Here is a 19,173-nt window from a genome sequence, read left to right as displayed (position 1 = left end):
GCCTCTGACGGTTTCCGCTTGCCAAATGCAAACGGAAATGTCGCAACAAAAAAATGGGGCTAGTTCATTGCCTACAGGGCAAGGGGTAGGCGACGTTGGGTGGCAACAGCAGTTTTAGCCGAGTCTGCTGCTGCAACTGCCAACTGCTTTTGTTATGAATGATGATGGAAAATCTGGCAGCAGCATCTCTCTCCCTCTCAGCAACTGGGCCGCCAAATTTAAAACGAAATGCCCACGAAATGTAGGAAAGAAAAACAAGAAAGAACGAATATATTCACAACGTCGAAATTTAAATACCTTAGAAAGATCATATATTATCGACCGATTCTTCCAATAATATAAAAGTTCAATGCGATGCAGGCTTTTAAATACATTGGGCGAATAATGCAGCTCGTAATTGCTGAGTTTGATAAATATTTTTTGAGAAAAACTGAAATTTTTTATACAATGCCTCAACTTGACTCTAAATAACTTTCTTACCAATCATATTTATAGCACCTATATTATATAGTGCTTCGTTCTTAATAGGATTTGGTTTATATGCTAGGAACATAATAAAATAAATATATGCCAGGTTTTCTCAAAACACTTTGAGAAACAAAAAAGTTGCTCATGCAAGAACTCAATTATTGCAATCGATAGATCCGTAGAAAGTTTCTTAACAAGCTAGCTAGAGACAGAAAGCAGGACTTGACCATGTCAGCGACGTCTCCTTCAAGACGTCACAAATTCCATGAGAAAATTAGAGTACCCTCTGTTAGGGCAAGGAAATGTAGGTGCGGTGCGGGAGCGGCAGCGTTATAACAAAAGGGTATCCAGCGTAGCTTCGTAATGTGGTGATTCAATTCAGTTTGTGCAATGAGCAGCCGGCAAAACTTTGAAAAATGGTAAGAAAAATGTGGAACGTACAGAACCAGTGGACGTAGCAAGTGCCCGTGGCACACACACACACACACACACACACACACACCGCGCCAGTTCTTCTATTTGGTATTGAAATGCAAATGGTCGTTGCCTGCCGAAATTAAATTATGTGGAAGTAATGATAACCCTTCTGCTAAGCGACGACCGATGCGGCCAACGGAGATTCAATTGCCAGGCCACAAGGACAGTCCCAATACCGAACCCCTTCCCCGCTCATCACCACTCTGCGTCCGCTGCCCACCTTCAGTTAAATGGGCGACGCAACGCCCTTTTTGGCAGCTGTCTTCTTTTGCTTCTGGTTATTCCAGGACGGGGACAACTGGAGACTGCACTCACGGGGTACGCTTCAAACTGCTAAATTAATAGGTAGGTGTGGCACCAGCAGCAGCAGCAGCAGTAGCAGCCGTTCTAGCTAACAGTAATTAATTATCTATTCAAGTACCTATATTTTGGGAGTAGGTTAAAAAAATGATATAGCACTCTCTCAAGTTGGCGACACCAGAAAGCTGCTCAATATGGTTAAGACCTTACATTGAATACCATTCTGTGGCAGAAAATCAAATTTACGAGCCTGTTTTACATTTCGATTTCGAACAAACCTTTTAGAATCGAAACAGATTTTTGTTATTTTGATTCCGATTAAATCTTGTCGTTTTGTAATTTTTGGCCAAGATAATATATAAAATATTATGTAATATACATATATGCTAATGCTACGTAGAAATGAAAACGATTCGCAATCGATTCGAACTCACTCGGCATCAAGACCACAAGAACTATGACAAGTCGAAATAAATGCGAATTTACTTTTGAAACCGATTCGAAATCTAGAATGTGACTGGTTCTTATTGGATCTACGCATTCAGCTAAGAATGCTAGACATCACGGAAACTATCCTTAGAGTAGAATCCAGCCTCTTGCTGAAAATATATGGTACGATTCGAGCTTAGGTTTGGTTGTGCTCAATCTAACTAACTAGCTATAACTCGGTCGAAACTCAACCGTTTTGCAAAGGGCTTGGCTTTTTGTTCATAAACTGGCTTCTAAATCAATTTGGCGTCAAAATCTATACAACATTATTCTTGGCCACAATGCATGCAAAAATGGTACCCTAAAATATCCAATACAGATATAGATCAAATTTCCCACCAACGTAACTAGGTCAACTCTTTTCAGATGAATGAGTACGTGTTTTAGCCAATTGGAAAATTTAGCCCGGTCTAAAATTCATTGTTAAAAATCCTTGAGATAATTTATTTTATACGTCCCACGGGCAAGGCCGGTCTATTAGCCGCTAGTACTTATCTTAAGTACTATCTTAAAGAGAGCCTATGTGGAATTATTCTAGTATTGCGAATAATAATAATGTATAATAATATTATACAGAATCCATTTAAGGTGCAATAAATATGAGTTATCAAATAATTGATATTCTTGAGCTATCGCCTAATATAAATTATTATAAAAAAAAATCTTATTCAAACAGATATTGAACTAGGGAAATTGAGATATCAAAAAGACGACCAAAAATATCCTCAGACATGCCTTCTGGAGATCGAGCCTGACATCGGTCAACTAGTTTTCATCAACTCAGACATCTTTGCCAATATACTCAAAAATGCTCAAAAAGTGGACTTAATTTTAATTTCTTTTTTTTTAAGGTATCAACTTTCACGTAAGCTTTTCGCTTGCAGCACTCCTAACTAGAAAAAATTAGGAATTAATTCAAATAGGAATTGGAAATCTGTGAAAACTAGCTCTATGATAAAAATATCGAGAATTCAAATTGGAAAAATAGATCAATCGATGGAAAAAACGCAAAACAAACCTAATTAAAGAATGCAAATGTACGTGATGTCTTGTGCTGGCCCGTAATGCAAATTGAAGACGCGATTGTTTTTAAATTTGTCCAGAAAACAAATGAAGCTACGAATTTGGCATTATTTATTGAGGCGACGCGACAGATAACGAGGTGATTGAATAGAACGGAACGGAAGCGGGAGCAGAAGCTGGCACAGCAACTGAAGCTGTAGCAATAAAGCGCTGTAATCCACTCAAGGAAGGCATTTCCGACTGCCCAAAAAGGTCTGCGACAGATACACAGTTTGGAGAGTGGAGCAAGGGTGATGCTAGGAACATTCGGGCTGTGCCAGTGCCAGTGCCAGGACGGGGATAAAGAGTCGGAGCAATGACGACTGGCCGCCAACAATTCACAAAATTGTTTTCGTGACTTAAATTTTTGCGTTTTGTAAAGGACGTGTTTGGAAAGCATATGATGTGATTTGCCATCAAATTGAGTTGTCGTCGCTGTCCTCTGGCTGCTACAGATTGAGGCACATTGGGGCAGATGGGGCAGAGTCCTGGACCCCCGCCAGACTGCCAACCGGCCAGTCAGTCAGCCAGTCAGCCAGCCAGCCAGCCAGCCTGCTTGACTGTCAGCTAGCAGAAATGCAATTAAATTTAGAAAAATATCAACAGCAGGCAGCTAGTTGGCAGAATAATAGTTTATAGCCATAATAATAGCAAAGTAGCTGAAACGGGCCAAAAAACTGGCTACACAGCAAGGATATGGGGTAAGGCTAAGGATCTGAGTTGTATGATAAGCAAGCAAAGTGCTTGTTGCCTTTAACTAAATAGAAAAGCTCAAGCAAAGCACGTTTAGTTGCGTGTGTGTGTGTGTGTGTGTGTGCGGATGTGTGTGTCAGTGTGTGCGGTACGTACATATGCTATGGCCACTTTTGTTTCGTTTATTATTGTTGTTGAACAGCTCGTAGCGCCCCATGTCTAAGGTTTACTCAGGCTTAGGCATACGTACACGAGTAGGCCTTAAGACTGAAACTGAAACTGAAGCTGTTAAAAGTCTTGAGCAAATTGTGTGTGCTCTAAGATACATTTTGTACAACAACTAAATTACACTATACAAATATTTGCATTACATACATGCGTACGTCCACATATGTATAACTCTATATATATATTTGCTACAACATCTTCTATGTTGCTTATCCCATTTGGAGCGACAATTGAAAGCAACATAAAACAAAAACTCACAAAACAATTGCCAAGGCACTTTGCTTTGGGTCAACAAACAGCAGCAGTATTTACATACATATATATATATATGTGCGCAAAATAGTTATCCATGTGTATACATATATATTTATATATATATATATATATATGTGTGTATATACTATATAGTTAGCAGCTTTATTCACACATTGGCCCAGCACACAGAGGCGTTATCAAAAACAAACACCAGCTTGTGCGTGTAGCATTTTCTATTTAAAAGCTCTTTAATCTATTGTCACCTGGTGACCAGGGTCTGACAAAATTGGATACAAATCTGTTAAAAGTCTCTATTTCTTAGTTTACTATTTATAGGAAATACAAAAATTAACTTTTTAAGAGTGTTAAAGGTCAGAAAACATCCTTTCAAACAACAAAAAATGTCAAGTTTATATACAGGGCAAATAATGCTTGAAATATACGTAAGAACAAACGACCTGTAGAGCTATGTGATATAGTGGAGCAATATGGAGCTCGCAGTTTTCTCATAAGATATCTGGAAAAAAGAGCAAAGCAAACATACATTTTGACCAATAACACTAACTAGAATCGTATATAGATGAAGACAGAAAGATGGACCTATGCAAAGATTCATGACAAAAGCTTCAAGACTGGCAGACTACTAGTTTGCAGAGAAACGGGCACATCTCCTATGCATTGAACATTTAGTTATAAAATTGTAATACTCTCTCCTAAGATTAAAAACGATTTAAATATCCGAAATATTCAAATTTACTGCAGCCACTTGAAAAATTCTTGTGAACATTAATATACAAGCAGGACAACGAGGATCTGAGTTCGAAACCCACGGATAGAATGTTGTCATAGCCGGTCAGATTCATTGTTTTTTATATATTATTGCTGTTTGTTGTGCATGAATTTTACAAATACAGATACATAGTTCTCTCGTGGATACAGATACATACAGCAGAAACACGACGAGCAGTCGTTGCATTTGATCATATTGAAATTATAATACACACAATACACATATATATTCATATAAATATATATGCATGCATGCTGAGCACGCGCTCAGCGTGGCCGGTCTCGGAGAGCGTCAAACTGGTTCTCTGCTGTGTCATCGACAACAACGTCGTCATCCGACAACTTAAGCAAGCCACAACGGCAATACAATTTGCAATGAAACTTATAATTCCCAACTCGGTATTTGGCGCACTGTACATTTATATAGCGCAATGTTTAGTACGCTCATCGGGCGGTCGAGCGTCTCACAGCAACAAGGGTTGATCACATCCCCGACTAATTGTGGACAAAATGGGAATACAAGGACAAAGATGATCCAGTCAATAATGAAGTTTCAATATCATTTATAAGAGGAGAAAATAATAGGCTTGCTCGCTCTCTGATGATGTTGAAATGGAAGATACACAACCGCCAATGAATTCGATGAATGAATGAATGGAAAACGTTACGAAGAAAACTTATGTTGAAAAGTGTGTGTAAGAAGTCCCTGTTTGAGAGGTGTGTGGACTAAAACAAAACATACTTTGCGCGCGCACGACTGATTAATAATGAAAATGCGGACTCCTTATTTGATGGGGGCGATTACTGCACGACTAATTATATAACGATGAGAAATGGATAAAAACACCCACACGTTGATGATGATGAAAAACTTACATTTATACCTGTAAAGAATGAAGAAACAAGAGTATGTATAGCGAATTTTGATGACAACTTATATACCACAACTACGATGAACAATTACCCCATGTATGTGTTACTGCAACTTACGATGAAGAAAAAAGCTATATGATGATGGGCAGGTTTTTCAAGCCAAATCGCGCCAACCATAACAAGAAAAAATCCAAAAAAAAAAAAAAAAACAATCCAAAAGGAGCCGTCACCTGGCAAACGACGCAATCCGGAAACAAAACAGCGCTTGGTATGGATTCAAAATTCACACACAACAAAATGCACCTACCAAGCACAGCCACAAAAACAACAACAAAAGAAAGAAAACAACAAAACAAACACTGCTGTGAGATGTGCCCGAGGAAAATAGTGGGGGTGGGATCTTAATCCCATACCCCGCCCTCCTCGGTATGATCGCCTTTTTTGCTTGGTTTTTATTTAAAGATTATACTTTAAAAGAGTGTATTTCGGAGCTATTGAAGGCGTGGCGAATCGAGAAAAATCTATATCTCCCGACTATCTCCCGACTTAGAGCAAAAGTGAGCAAATTTGAATACTGCCAACCGATTTCTCTAAAGATGCGATCGGAGAACAGTTTGGCTACATGCCTGGTGCACAGATACCTCTTACAAGTATTACGCAGTCGGTATATTTGTTTTTATATATTTTTTTTTAGCTTAAAATCCTTTTCGTCTCAACTAATTGCTAAAACGATTAAGCAACGCATTTGACGATGACTACTTATAATCATCATAAGTAGCAAACAACACAAATATACATTTGTATATGGGTATACAAAACCACAAAATGATATTGTAGCAGCTCGACCCGACCTTTGCCCCACCACAAAAAATAAAAAGTGGGTGACGGATTTCAGAGAATAGAAGAGAATGCTTTAAAACAATTAATTATACATTTTTGAAGGCAAGCGAATAGCAGCTAAACGCAGACATTTAAATAACTCTGCAAGCACACAGATACACACACTTACACACACACACGCGCGCACAATAAGATGGATGAAAAGCGAGCAAAAACAAACTCTGAAAATGGATTTCCATTTAAGGCGGCATGTTGAGCACATTGTTTTTATTAAGTGTCGCATGATATACTTGTGTGTGTCTGATTGTGTACGTGTGTGAGTGTGTGTGTGTGTGTGTGTGTGTGAGTGTGTGAGTGTTAGCGGGTATCTGTGCATGTGTGTGTGTTTGTGTGCGTGTGTGACACTCCAAACACATAAACACTTCAAGTGGCAACATGGCGTGCAACTAATCCGCTGCCCAAAAAATATGTTACAAGTGGGGCATAAGCAGCCATACAGATCAGCGGGAGGGGTTTGGTCCAGAGGTCAAGCAATCCCACGAAAGCCAGCCGACCATCAAGCTGCACAGTGGTACACATCGATAATTAGCAGACACTAATGACAATTACTGAATCGAGATGGGCTTAAGCTAAAATTAAGCAACAATTGAATTACAATGGTGGCCATGTTATATAAATTTAAAACATTTGATTCACATATAGCATAAAAATGGCCCGTATGGGCTAGTTGTTGAGTATGCCCACTGTGCACTGCCGCAGTGGGGCAAACAAACATATCGTCATCATAAAAACAGCCAACGTATAAATAGCATGTGACGAAGGCAAAATGCAAACTACACTGTGCAAAAAATATAGAGTTAAGCAATTGTTAAGCGCAGCCAACTTAAAAATGCAACGTTGCTAAAGACAGGCATTTTACTGAAAGAACTCCTAATATTTTCCGACAAATATTTGGGAGTTACTTTCAACTACTTTACAGAAACCCAAGCTGCCCAAAAACACCCAATCACGAATTTCTTCAAGTGCAAAAGCAATGACAGGCGGAAGAGAGAGAGAGAGAGAGAGAGATAGAGTTTGTGAGAAAGAGATTGAAAGAAAGTGTGGAGTGGGAGACGAGGTCATATAATGCGCGCTAAATACATAGTTTGAAAATAGTTGTAAACCCCTTTCATCATCAGGAGCAACTGCTGCCCGGTCCAGCCCCAACCCTGCAGACCACGAACGCCCCCAGCTTTCGTTTATCCGAGCAGACAAAAACCCATGGGAACTCGACTCGTCGTGGCTTTACACAAACCGGGCAGAGCTAGTCACAGAGGAGAGCTTTATAGGGTAGCTGTCATTTTGGTTTTTGTTTCATTTTTGATAGTCGTATGACCTTTTTTGGCATATTTGCAGTAACATTTTGTCAGTGGCGTAACAGCCATTTCAGAGCCATTTCGTCAGCAGCCTGGATAAGGTGGGGCAACTGTGGGCAGACGAGGCGGGACATTCATCTGGGGCTGCTCTGGTGCTCTCTGCTCCAGCGCTGATAAATAAAAGGCGACTTGAGCATGGACAGGACTGCACTCACCACACACACACACACACACACATTCCTTTTACTTCTATATTCCTCTTCTATTGATGTGTGTGTGTGGGTGTGTTCTTGTCGAAATGAATGATGCAACTAAACTAAATGAATAAATGGAAATTAGTAGAAAAAGGCTTTTGTTGCTCATCAAGTGGCATACACATATATTTGTTTATGGTGTCAGAGTGCGCCGCAACAGACTTTTAAGGGCAGGAAACTGCTCTGCACTTGCCAATCATTCCATTGAAAGATTCACCCAAATGAGCTTACATATATTTCCTTATTTGTAGACCCTCGTCATCCATAAAGTATACATATTTATTACGGAACAGTCGAGTCAACATGATCGTCTACGTATGTCTGTTTACCTATGTTAACTCGTCTCCAAAGTCGAACCAACATATCATCTTATCAAACCACTAATCATACCATAAATGTCCTGAGAAATACCAATCTTATATTGAGTTGTTGAATGAAAATATTAAAAAGTAAAGAAATGATGCGCACATTGTAAGCATATAATTATCAGGCACTCCAAGGATAACTCTTACTTTTCTTATTTTTAGATCTCAGCACCAAAGAATAGAAATTTAGTTGGTTAAGCCAACTCTCTAATGCTTTAATATATAATCTATGATACATTTTCTCATGTTGCTGCTATTTTGCTTATATACCTGTTAAATGTTTGACAAGCAGATTAGTTTTCTGTGGCTATTCCTAACGATATTTGTAAATGTAACAAACATATTATTTTTCAGCATCAGAAATGAGATTAACAACTTGTTAACCAACATGAACTTGGACAGGAATATGCAAAGGAGAGCTTCAATCAACTCATCCAATAAATAGTTCTGGTATGATGCATTAAATGCCAACATTTTGTTATCATTCAGTTTACAACAAAATAAATTGTACAACAATTATTTAAAGCTAACGCGCCCTTTCGCCACCTCCAGTCAAACCATCTCTCACCCGGTTTCTCCACATGCTACTCCACCTTTTTGGAGCATACACATAAATATTATCGTATAATTCGGGACAAGTGTGGGGCAACGCAGAGCGTGCGGCTGGGGAGCGGGCAGCGGGTGACGCATTGAAGCGAACGCATATCTATCATTAATATCGCTGCAGTCAGCTGCTGTTGTGCTACGAAAAGGCTGCCACAAAAAATATACTACACACACACACACACACTTACACGTATGAGCCATGAATGCCAATGCACACACACACGCATGCTAGCATTGTGTGGACTCCTCGCTGGCTAAGAGCTCGCTGAGGTTTACAGCACTGGCAGCAGCAGCAGCAGCAGCAGCAGCAGCAGTAGCAGCAGCAGCAGCGGCGCAACTGACTGCTGAACTACTGCCAACTGCAATTAATCATTTTTCTATCATTTTCAGATTTTTTACACATACAAACAGCCGGTGCCGCTGCAAGTGTGCGCTTGTGTGTGTGTGTGCTGCATAAGTATGTGCTTATGTGCATGCATGTATGCATGTATGCATGTATGCATGTATGCATGTATGCATGTACATATGTATGTGATTGGTAAGTTATGTTTTTTCTCAATTGCCGCTGATTTTTTTATTCTTTTGTTCGCATTCAGAAATGTTTCTCTGGGCCGTGAATTTTACTGCAACTGTAAAATTTCAAGTCTAAAAATAAGCACAAGCTCTAAATAATAATAATAGCACACAGCATTTATAATCTTATGTGGCACAAGAATGTATAGAAGCCGCAGCACGATAGTTTTCACCCATTTTCGGTGCGCGTGGGTGAAACGCACTGGGAAAAACTGGAATGATCAAGTAATGATGATCATAATCAAGGCTGTAATTACAATTTGGAGTTTGGGTTTACGGCTTAAACTAATGCCACGCCCAAAGATTCGACTCGTAAGCCTGGTTTCTTCTGCAAATATATTTGAATTTTCAAGGAAATGGCGATTTTGTCAAATTTAGAGCTATAACAGAAGCTAGAAATTTGTGCAATATTATTTTCCAATAGCAACAAAAAAATATCCTCTGAGACTGGCATCAGGAACTAAACTCTCTTACGTACGGTTCATGGCAAATAAAATATGTGATGGTTTCAGGTCAAAGCAGTTTGAAATAATTGCAGAAGAAAAAATCTCAGCTTAAGCTGACCAAATCGAGCACACAACGACAATTAGTGGATCAATAAATGTACTGCCTAAACTGAGCTATACCCTTACATGGGCATAGGAGAACGTATGCCTGTATGTATGTATGTGTATATGTATGTGCCGCCTTAAATGACATCCTTGCCGAGCAAAACGATTTCTAATGGCGCCTCCACTTAGATTAGGTCAATTGGTATCTGCTGTGACCTCTCGATGCGATTTGGCCTGGCTACAAAAAAAATCTTTCATTTTACATACACAAGCACACATACATGCACATACATGAGGGCATATATATGGGCATGTGCATAGTCTACATATCTGGTCAGAAAGCCAAAGGCGAAAACTTTTTGATGGTCATTGATGGTGATACGTCCGGCGTTCAACTCTGAGGTAAACGGAAGGGCATGCCAGGAGCAGTTGCGGGTGTATGTGTGTCTCTGGGTGTGTGTGAGTGTGAGGGGCGGGGGGAGATGCGGATATTCCCACACTGGCTACCGGGCAGTAAAACTGCTAACAAGCTGGCAGCGAGCAACGTTGACAGCCCCATGGGGGCATTTGGTCGGCTCGGTTAGGTTTAAGTGTTTTATGAACTTGTTTCAATGAAGTCATACAAAGTGCGTGTGCGTGCCACACACTATTGTGTGCGTCAGTGTGTGTGTGAGTGTGTGTATGTATATGATTGTACTTGCAGGTGACATGTGGCTACAGAAGCCATGTCTACGCTTAACCTGACCTGCCGTGGTCTGACTCGACCCGTCTGTGTCTGGGGCATTGAAGCTTTTAATTTGATTTTCGTTCAAGTGCGGTTTTCCTACCTATCCAAAGTCCTTGCTCTGTGTGTGTGTGTGTGTGTGTGTGTATGTGTGTGAGTGTGTTCGCACTAAGTTCGGAACTCAATTCGGCTTTGTTGGTTGCATTGAACTTGAGCTGTTGCTGTTTCTGCTTCTGCTTCTGCTTCTGACCAGCCGCACGTTGCGCTCTAATGAGCGAACCAACACACATCTTAATTACAGCTGGCCCAAAGTTATATAAAAGCATAAGGGAAAACCCGAGCACTCGTTTAAAATACGATCTGCATGAAGCTCTAGTTATATCGAGGGCTAGTCAGTACGTCAGTCTGTAAGTACGTCTGTCTGTCTGCCTTTCAGGCTAAACAACTAGATCTGAGAACGACTAGAAACAGCAAAATCGACATGTGGATTATCATATTCCAAATGAAGTATACTTTTCTGGTAGCTTCTATCCACCACAGAAACATAGCCTTTCTATGCGATTTTCAAAAATTCTTCTAAGACATTTTGAGCAGGGTTTTAACAGTTAGGGTTTTAACAGTGTTCTTAGTTTTGTATCCTTTCGTAAAGTAAATCTTTTAAATCGTTATTTCAATTGTAACTTAAACTTGCACTTTCTCTGTATTACTCTCAGTCTTATTCAATTTTATTCTTTGACAGATTTTGTCTAATAACTTCTTTCTTTCACTTACACAATCTTTCTCTATCCTCATCTTCATTCATTTCTTTCTATCCCTTCTTGCTCTTATTTTCTCTATCTCTCTAACTCACTGACATTATATCGCCCTTTTAAATATCGCTCTTCTATGCGATTTTCAAAAGTTCACGGCCACTGTAAATGCTTTCCAGTGATATTTGCATACATAAAACAAATATTTAAAATGTTGGAAAATATTCTAGGCCGATTTAATAAATATGTTATTAAATCATTTTCCCTAATCTGTATGTTAATTTGTATTTATTCAATTATAAAATGTTTGTTGTTCACTTTTTATTATCGACACGACAAATGTGCAGACCAGCCAAGCGTGACAGTGGATAAGCAAAATAAAGGAACGACAACAAAAATTAAAATAAATAAAACATGGCAAACAAGTAGAACCCACAAGGACTTACAAATTCACGACCAGTTGCAAAGTAGCTCAACATGCGGCTGCCTCGCCAGGTGTCGCCCACCTGGAGGCATCGAGGGCATTGGCCCACACTTGGCATCGTTGGACAGGCGCAGCTTCAGTACGCCAAACAACCGCTGGAGAAGTCCGCATCGGTAGTCAGCTGCCGCAGCATGCTGGCACGCAATACGGATGTATTTTGTCGCAACACTAGCCTACATGGACCTAAGTACATCAACAGTCGCTAGAAAGAACGGTTGCCTGCGACATGCCGAAGATTAAATATCCTTATAGATATTTGGCTTAGTAATACTTTTCTACAAGCCCCTTTGGGAGTCAAATGATATAGAGTAATTGAATTTGATACGGATATAGTATTAAGAGAAAAGCGAACCTCGTAATAGCTGAGTTTTTTTTTCAAAATATCCTCATAAATATAAAAGACTCCCATTCAAAAATTCATTTTTGGACCTATTATGCCTAGAGGGCTATATGATATAGTAGACTAATGTTGGTAGGATATTTTGCTTATAATTGTTTGGTCAGAATATTTTTAAAATAAAAAAGGTGTTCGTAGAAAAACTTGGTTTTGGACCGATTCTTACTAAGAAGCTATATGGTATAGTGGTTTATACGATGTTGATAAGATTTTATCTATTTGTTGGAAACATGGTAAAACAAGTATGTGCTGGGTTTGACATCATGAAAAACACAAAACCGTTTTAATGCCAGAACTCAATTTTTGACCAATCCTTCTTATGGCAGCTATATGATATAGTAGTTCGATCTGGCGGTTGGGCTGCATCCGCTTGTTGATACTACACAATACGACATAAAATCTTAATGGATTGCGAGAAGTCTTCTTCACAAATGTAAAATAAAAAACAATGCAAATAATATAATGCAGATTGACGCCCTGGTCAAATGGAACACGACGCCGATGACAGTGGGCATCGATCTGGAGCTGTCGTTTATAGCAAACGACCCACTTCCAATGTTAACCATATGCAATCCCAACCAGAAGCTGGGAGCAGCTTACCCAAAATGCAGCCGAATATGTGGTAACTATTCGAGCTAGTCCTGTCAAAGAGGAGCCGTATCATTGCAGATCTCACAGCAATGCGGCGACATGGTCATTGGATGTCGCTTTGGCGCCGTTCCAGCCGATTGTCACCGACGAGGATCTGTGCTGTATGAAGTTAGAAGCAAGTATGTAGGATCCAACTGAAAGGGGAAAACAATCGAAGCAACCCCGTGGCGAGCAGGCCCTAAATATATCATTCAAAAATCTATGGTATACCAAATCCGAAGGCATATAGCCTCAGAGATCTCAGAGAGCATAAGAGCTAGTGACTTCAAATTGTGAAACTAGCTACTGCTATTGTTTTACGTCATCGATAACTTGATCCAGCGACACCAGATTTGGTATATGAACTCGGCTCCACGCGGAGCTGGGTTACAGCCGCAGGTTGAAGCAGCCGCATAATCATTTTTACCATCCGCGCGCATCCCTCGGCACCGGCGAGTCGCTGGGGATGCGTGGAGAGACAATTGGCTTTTGCATCGAGGCCTGTCTGGACAATTGCGAGCCCAGTTGCTTTCATCTCACATTCAATGCGATCCCTTATTCCACCAAAATCATCGTAGGATGGCTTTAAAATCGTTCAGTCCACTGGCGCAACTTTAACCAGGCCTATGTGGAGCACAATATTGCCGTGATCAATTTGTACTACAAGGAGGAAACATTTCGTGCCGTCAGACAGACCGAATTCATCGGCATATTGCACTATTTTTGTGTGTAGCAAGACAATGAGAGAAAAATGTACGTTCTTCTCGGCGTGCCGACAACGAAATACCCTCGCACACAGTTCAACCATATAATTATTTTTTAAAAATCACATCTGTTTTTCGTAAACCTCAATTTTTGACTGACTGTGCCTATTAGAGTACTTGATGTAGCTGTAGAAGATTACGAGTTACGAGTGAGGATTTCAAGCAATATAGCAAAACTAGTTTAATACCACGCAGGATATAGAAAAATCTACAAATGTCGAGTTTCCACGTTAGAAATGTCCTAACAAAATCAGAATAGCCTCTGCAAGGGTATACTAAACCAGACAAAAAAACAAACACACATACACGCAGAGAGAAGTGAATTTTCCTCCATTTTCCTCCATTTTCCTTTGCATTCACAGTTAACGTTGGTGGTTTAATGGGCTTGTTTCTGGGCTTCAGCTTTCTCTCGATATCCGAGTGCGTCTACTTTGCCCTCATACGGTCGTGCCACATTTGCGCACAGTTTCGACAACGGAGGTCAGTGTCGACCTTAGAGCTGCCCTGGGGTGGACCAGCGTCGCCTCCTAGCAAGCTTCCAGCTGTGGTTCCAATTAAAAGAGCAAAAGCACACGTAAGTACCATGTTGCCGCAGGAGCAGTGGCAGCGACACAGGCAGCGGCATCATCTGGGGCATCTTGCGCGCATTTCACCAGGCAACTAGTTCAAAACGGAACTGGGCCAGCAATACAGTCCTTCTTAACAGTATACACATAACAGGCACATACATTTTTATTATATTAATTTAATTATATATATTTTGTTTTACTCTAAATTATATCCCAGTATTTGGTAACAATATCATTTTGTGGCAGAGCAAAATTTGATGGCCGCTCGTAGCCCAGCGTAAAGTGATTCACTTCCTTTTTCACCCCATCGTCAAATATCTGGCAAGTTGGACAAATAGTATAAATTAGTTTCCAAAAAAAATGCTTAAAATTTGATATGCTTAAGAAAAAAGTTTAAATTTGCTGACCAATATGAAAAAGGCTATTCAATTTATGCACTTCATATATTATAATAATAAAATAAATAGTTGTTATTTTTATGCTTGGTTGTGTTCAGTATCATCCATTTGAGTTGGTAAATATATTTTAAATAAATTTAATTAAGCAAGAACTTCATCTTGAAACATAATATCATCAAATGGCTCAGAATTAAAAACTTGTTTAAAACAATTAGAGTTTGCACTTTCAAAAATTTAACCAAAAGTATAAAAAATTACTTGAAATAATTCCTTTATATTTTGCTAGCGCCTATAACCCGGCTTTGCGTGGCCAACATATTTTCATCAAATTTTACTCATCACTTTTCCAGCAATTCGCAACAATGAGATATTTAAATATATAATATTTAAATTATAATTAACATAGATAATTGGTTTAGAGCCGATGATTATCCAAGGTTTTCCATCCAGTTAACTCCGGTGGGCTGGAACTCCCAAAATCCTTACCTAAATGTAGAATATACAACTTTTCCTCATATATCACCCCTGTGGAATGGATTTTCACAAATAGAATTTAGCAAACGTCTTGAAAAACACGTTTTAGCTAAATCGGATGGCCCACAAAAAATTTCACACAAGCTTTTTCCACCAAATTTTCACAGTTGCAGGCGGAATTTCTAGAAAACTCCATTTTAGCTTGTACACAATAAACAATCGGTCGATATATAAAATAAAAAAAATTATCATTTTGACAACAGTGCAAACCTAAAGCCATACAAAGTCCACCTATAAATTGTTGAATGCTTTTCCGTACAAAAATACCCATCCTATGAATAAATCTTTAGTTTTGTAAACCTATCTGTGTTCTAAAACACTCAAGAGTAACCAAAATTGAAATGTGGCATAAAATTGAGCTGATGTTAAAATTGTCACTTACGTCACATTCCTTCATTTCCAGCAGCGAAGATAGATCAAATTCAACTACGGGCAAACTTTTGGATACAAAACGTGCAGCATTGGCCACTTCGGGCACCGCGTGCTTCTGCAGCAATGACATCTCCCAGAGGGAGCTTTTTAGGGCGCCCGCTTTGACCGGATCCAGTTCCGTTTCATCGTAGGGATCGGATATCTCCACAGCTGCAAATGCAATACAATCTAAATGACATCCTGCACGTTTTAACATATTTTCATATTGTTTACCGCTTTCGGCACCCGTTGCACAAATGAGACGCTGCAAGCCTGTGTGCCGCAGCAGTAGATTGCATATGAACCGTATCATTATAATAGCATCCTCTGTTGGACTTTTCAGTGCGAGTCTGGCCAAACGCTTAACGAAAGCGGCCACCAGATTTTCCGGCAAATGCGTTGAGGTTAAAAATATATCGGCCAGATAAAAGAGGCGAGCTTTGTACTTGTTGTAGAACATTCGTGGATAGAACATATTATAGAGCTTCTGATAGACATCTGGATACGTAATATTCTGCTGTTGCATCAGCGTAAAGATTCCTTGGAGAGCAAGCAGGGCAATAGGTCCATCTGCAAAAACATAATCGAAATTTTCAATTCAAATAAATTATACTGTCTCTAAACATATACGTTGTATGCGTTCGCTTTAGTTTTTTCGTACAATCTTACCAAACTGATGCAGTGAATCCATCAGAAAATCTGTTAACAATATGGGATCCTGCAAATGCGGCAGTATACGTTCCAAAAGCACAACAAGCACCTGTCGATGTACCTTCTCATCCACGCCACTACACGATGCAATTATGCCCTTCCAAACCGCATTCAAATGTTTGCGTGTTTGGTTGTATTCAAAGTTCGGATGTTTGTCAGTGCCTGGGCCAATGTGATACTCCTTGGCATTCAGCACAGTCTTTCCCAAGTCAAGCAAATTGATGATTGCCAAATAGTTGAGTGCGATATTTGGTGAGTCCGCAAAACTGTTTGGTGCCAGTTCCGGCAACAATTGATATGTCATCTGCAGCACGTCCAGGCAACGGGCATATTTCTGGAATGCCGCCACAGCCGTTGGTGGCGTTGTCTCCGAATTGACCAGCGTCTCTAGCACACTGCGCAGGCGATCACTGGGCCAGGCATTGGAGTAAATATACTTTGATTCGCTGGATATAAGCTGCATGCACACTTTGAGCGCAACGCCAGATTCCTCCTTGGAGGCGCTGCCCAATCTAACCAGCATAAAGGACCACGCTTTGTTATAGAGTGTTTGACATTTGGCATTGGGCTGGTTAGCCTTTCCCTTGGACTTTGTCTTATCCTGTTGCTTTTCGGCGGATAAAATGCATTTGCGCTTTAGAAGATTCTTAAAGATAACCTCAAGCACGTGCATTACCCCAATGGCATTGCACTCAGGTTCTTCCTGAAATTTGCCATAAACATTTATAGGTATATTGCAAACATATTACTATCTGATTAACATACCAAGAGGTAAACAATTTCGCGCAGCACTTTTGTATCGACATTGCTGGAATTTAGGAAGGCATTGGCTTTTTGCTGTAGTTCGGCCGGCACGTTCACACGTTTGGCAGACACTTCCACATCCGCTTTATGGGCTGACTTTTTCGCTAATGGTTGTTTCATTGCACTACAGCAATATGTTAATGGTACTATTCACAATTAAATACAGCTAACAAAATTAAATACAGCTATCAGAAGTAAAACGTGCGGCGTGCAGTTTAAGAGCTGCCAACTTGTTTCACGATTTATCATCCGTTTGGCCATAATTAGTACATTTAAATGTTGCTTAGCACATGTGTTCATATGTATGTATATGCGTTGAAATGTTCATTTAAAGTTTTTGTAATTTGTGCACAATTGTTAGTTAGCCAACATGAATGCCAGCACAGATTTTAAGCCCGTTTTGACACGCGCCGCGCTTGCATTGAAGAAAACTCAGGATGACTCGGAATTTAAGGCTCTGGTATTTCAAGAACCGCAAGCTGCACTTCCAAATAACAAACAAGAGAAAACAACAAATGATACTGTAAAAGATGGCAAAACCACAGACGGTGGCAAGTTTAAGAAAGGAGAAGACAACGAATTTGACATCAAAAAAGCACGCCAAGAAGTGCTCAACTTTGCCATTGCCAATCAGCGGACCATCAAAAACAAACGAAAAATGGAAATATTTCAGCTGATCAAACTTGGCGCCAAGCCACCGAAGAAGGCCTATAAAAACTACAAGGAACTCAAGGCGGAACGCAAGCGTCTAAAGGACACGCGCGAGGAGCGCAAGAAGTTCCATCAATTGGGCAAGAATCAAACTGGTGCGGCCAGTGTCAAGTGCAACAATAAACCTAAACAAAAGCGGCGTGCGCCAGTTGCCAATATAGGCCAGCACTATGGCAAAGCGGAGCCCAAATTTAAGAAGCGAAATTAAACTAGCCTAAACTTAATCATATTTGCTTTTCAATGGGTTGGTGGGTAATTGTTTAATGCTATAAACAACATAATACACACGAATCGAATTTTGCGTATGTATGTATGTGTGCTAGATAAGTGTTGGCGGACGTTTCGGAATAAATGGCAACCCCACGGCCAGCCTAGGGCTGCCAATCTTTTGCAAACCATATGTTCTTGTTGTTTTTTTATTTTGCACTTGATATTTGGTCAGTCGTGCGATTACGTGAATTCTGTTTGAAGTAATATTTGTGTTCGATTTGTCATAAAAATGAACGCAGCCCCACGCGCCGCACTTAACCAGCTACTACGACGAGGCTACAGCCAGGCAAAAAAAAGCGCAGGTGCTCCAAGGCCCCCACCCAGCAGCAGCAAAGTCGGCGCCGCACCTAGTGCAGCTCCCGTTAGCAATGTTACGGGCCTGAGCAGCGCTTGTGTGAAGCCCACATCGACACCAGTTGGTCCCGGAGCCTCGCCAACTAGCGGCTACAAAGTTCCCGAATATTTTTGTTTCAATCGGTTCAGTTTTGCTGAGGCAGAGGTCGAAATGGCCAAATACCGCTGCCCACAGCCATCTGCATTGAAGTAGTAGAATAATGTTAACGTGCGATCAGCCATAAAAAGAAATGTAATTATTACATATATGTATAATAAACGATAATACGAAAATATATGCACAGGAATAGAACAAAACAATCCACATGATATGTGTACATATATGCGTGCATACAGACAAACATACAGTATACATATGCATATATACATATAAATATGTATATACGCATTTGTGTGTATATTGGACATGCTACAAGGGCATGCCCACCTGTTAACCAAAGTTAGCAGCGCGCTACATTTTAGAGCCAGTTGGCAGCCCTATTTTG

General features: G+C 40.1%; 3 protein-coding genes across 4 annotated transcripts; 2 read left to right on the top strand and 1 right to left on the bottom strand.

The window, feature by feature from the left end:
• Positions 1 to 14,657: 14,657 nt before the first annotated feature.
• On the bottom strand, positions 14,658 to 17,563 carry LOC115767052 (nucleolar complex protein 4 homolog B). Of its 2 annotated transcripts, XM_030711185.1 has the most exons (5): positions 17,315 to 17,563; positions 16,508 to 17,252; positions 16,073 to 16,408; positions 15,810 to 16,009; positions 14,660 to 14,813 (listed from the first exon to the last, which is right to left on the bottom strand). In XM_030711185.1, the coding sequence occupies exons 1-5, from the start codon at positions 17,471 to 17,473 to the stop codon at positions 14,697 to 14,699; spliced, it is 1,557 nt and encodes a 518-aa protein (XP_030567045.1). In that variant the 5' UTR covers positions 17,474 to 17,563; the 3' UTR covers positions 14,660 to 14,696. The 2 variants fall into 2 exon arrangements, with proteins under 2 accessions (XP_030567044.1, XP_030567045.1); XM_030711184.1 differs by having other exon boundaries at positions 14,658 to 14,813; positions 15,810 to 16,408.
• Positions 17,564 to 17,591: 28 nt separating this feature from the next.
• On the top strand, positions 17,592 to 18,410 carry LOC115767053 (uncharacterized protein C1orf131). Its single transcript, XM_030711186.1, has 2 exons — positions 17,592 to 17,655; positions 17,715 to 18,410. The coding sequence occupies exons 1-2, from the start codon at positions 17,644 to 17,646 to the stop codon at positions 18,270 to 18,272; spliced, it is 570 nt and encodes a 189-aa protein (XP_030567046.1). The 5' UTR covers positions 17,592 to 17,643; the 3' UTR covers positions 18,273 to 18,410.
• A 77-nt stretch (positions 18,411 to 18,487) lies between these two features.
• LOC115767054 lies at positions 18,488 to 18,992 on the top strand. The gene has a single exon (XM_030711187.1). The coding sequence runs from the start codon at positions 18,564 to 18,566 to the stop codon at positions 18,879 to 18,881; it is 318 nt and encodes a 105-aa protein (XP_030567047.1). The 5' UTR covers positions 18,488 to 18,563; the 3' UTR covers positions 18,882 to 18,992.
• Positions 18,993 to 19,173: the final 181 nt, after the last annotated feature.

The sequence above is a fragment of the Drosophila novamexicana genome, unplaced genomic scaffold, assembly GCF_003285875.2.
Source record: "Drosophila novamexicana strain 15010-1031.04,08,12 unplaced genomic scaffold, DnovRS2.1 tig00001302-arrow-arrow-pilon, whole genome shotgun sequence".
Taxonomy (NCBI): domain Eukaryota; kingdom Metazoa; phylum Arthropoda; class Insecta; order Diptera; family Drosophilidae; genus Drosophila; species Drosophila novamexicana.
This window is presented reverse-complemented; position numbering and strand designations above follow the sequence as displayed.

Bases quoted from the DNA above. Each gene is read 5' to 3' on its own strand.
- LOC115767052 (XM_030711184.1), bottom strand. From the start codon at position 17,473: ATGAAACAACCATTAGCGAAAAAGTCAGCCCATAAAGCGGATGTGGAA. The intron at 17,253-17,314 runs GTATGTTAATCA...GGCAAATTTCAG, and splicing joins GCGAAATTGTTTACCTCTTG to GAAGAACCTGAGTGCAATGC. The intron at 14,814-15,809 runs GTAAGTGACAAT...CCAACTTGCCAG, and splicing joins TGGAAATGAAGGAATGTGAC to ATATTTGACGATGGGGTGAA.
- LOC115767054 (XM_030711187.1), top strand. From the start codon at position 18,564: ATGAACGCAGCCCCACGCGCCGCACTTAACCAGCTACTACGACGAGGC.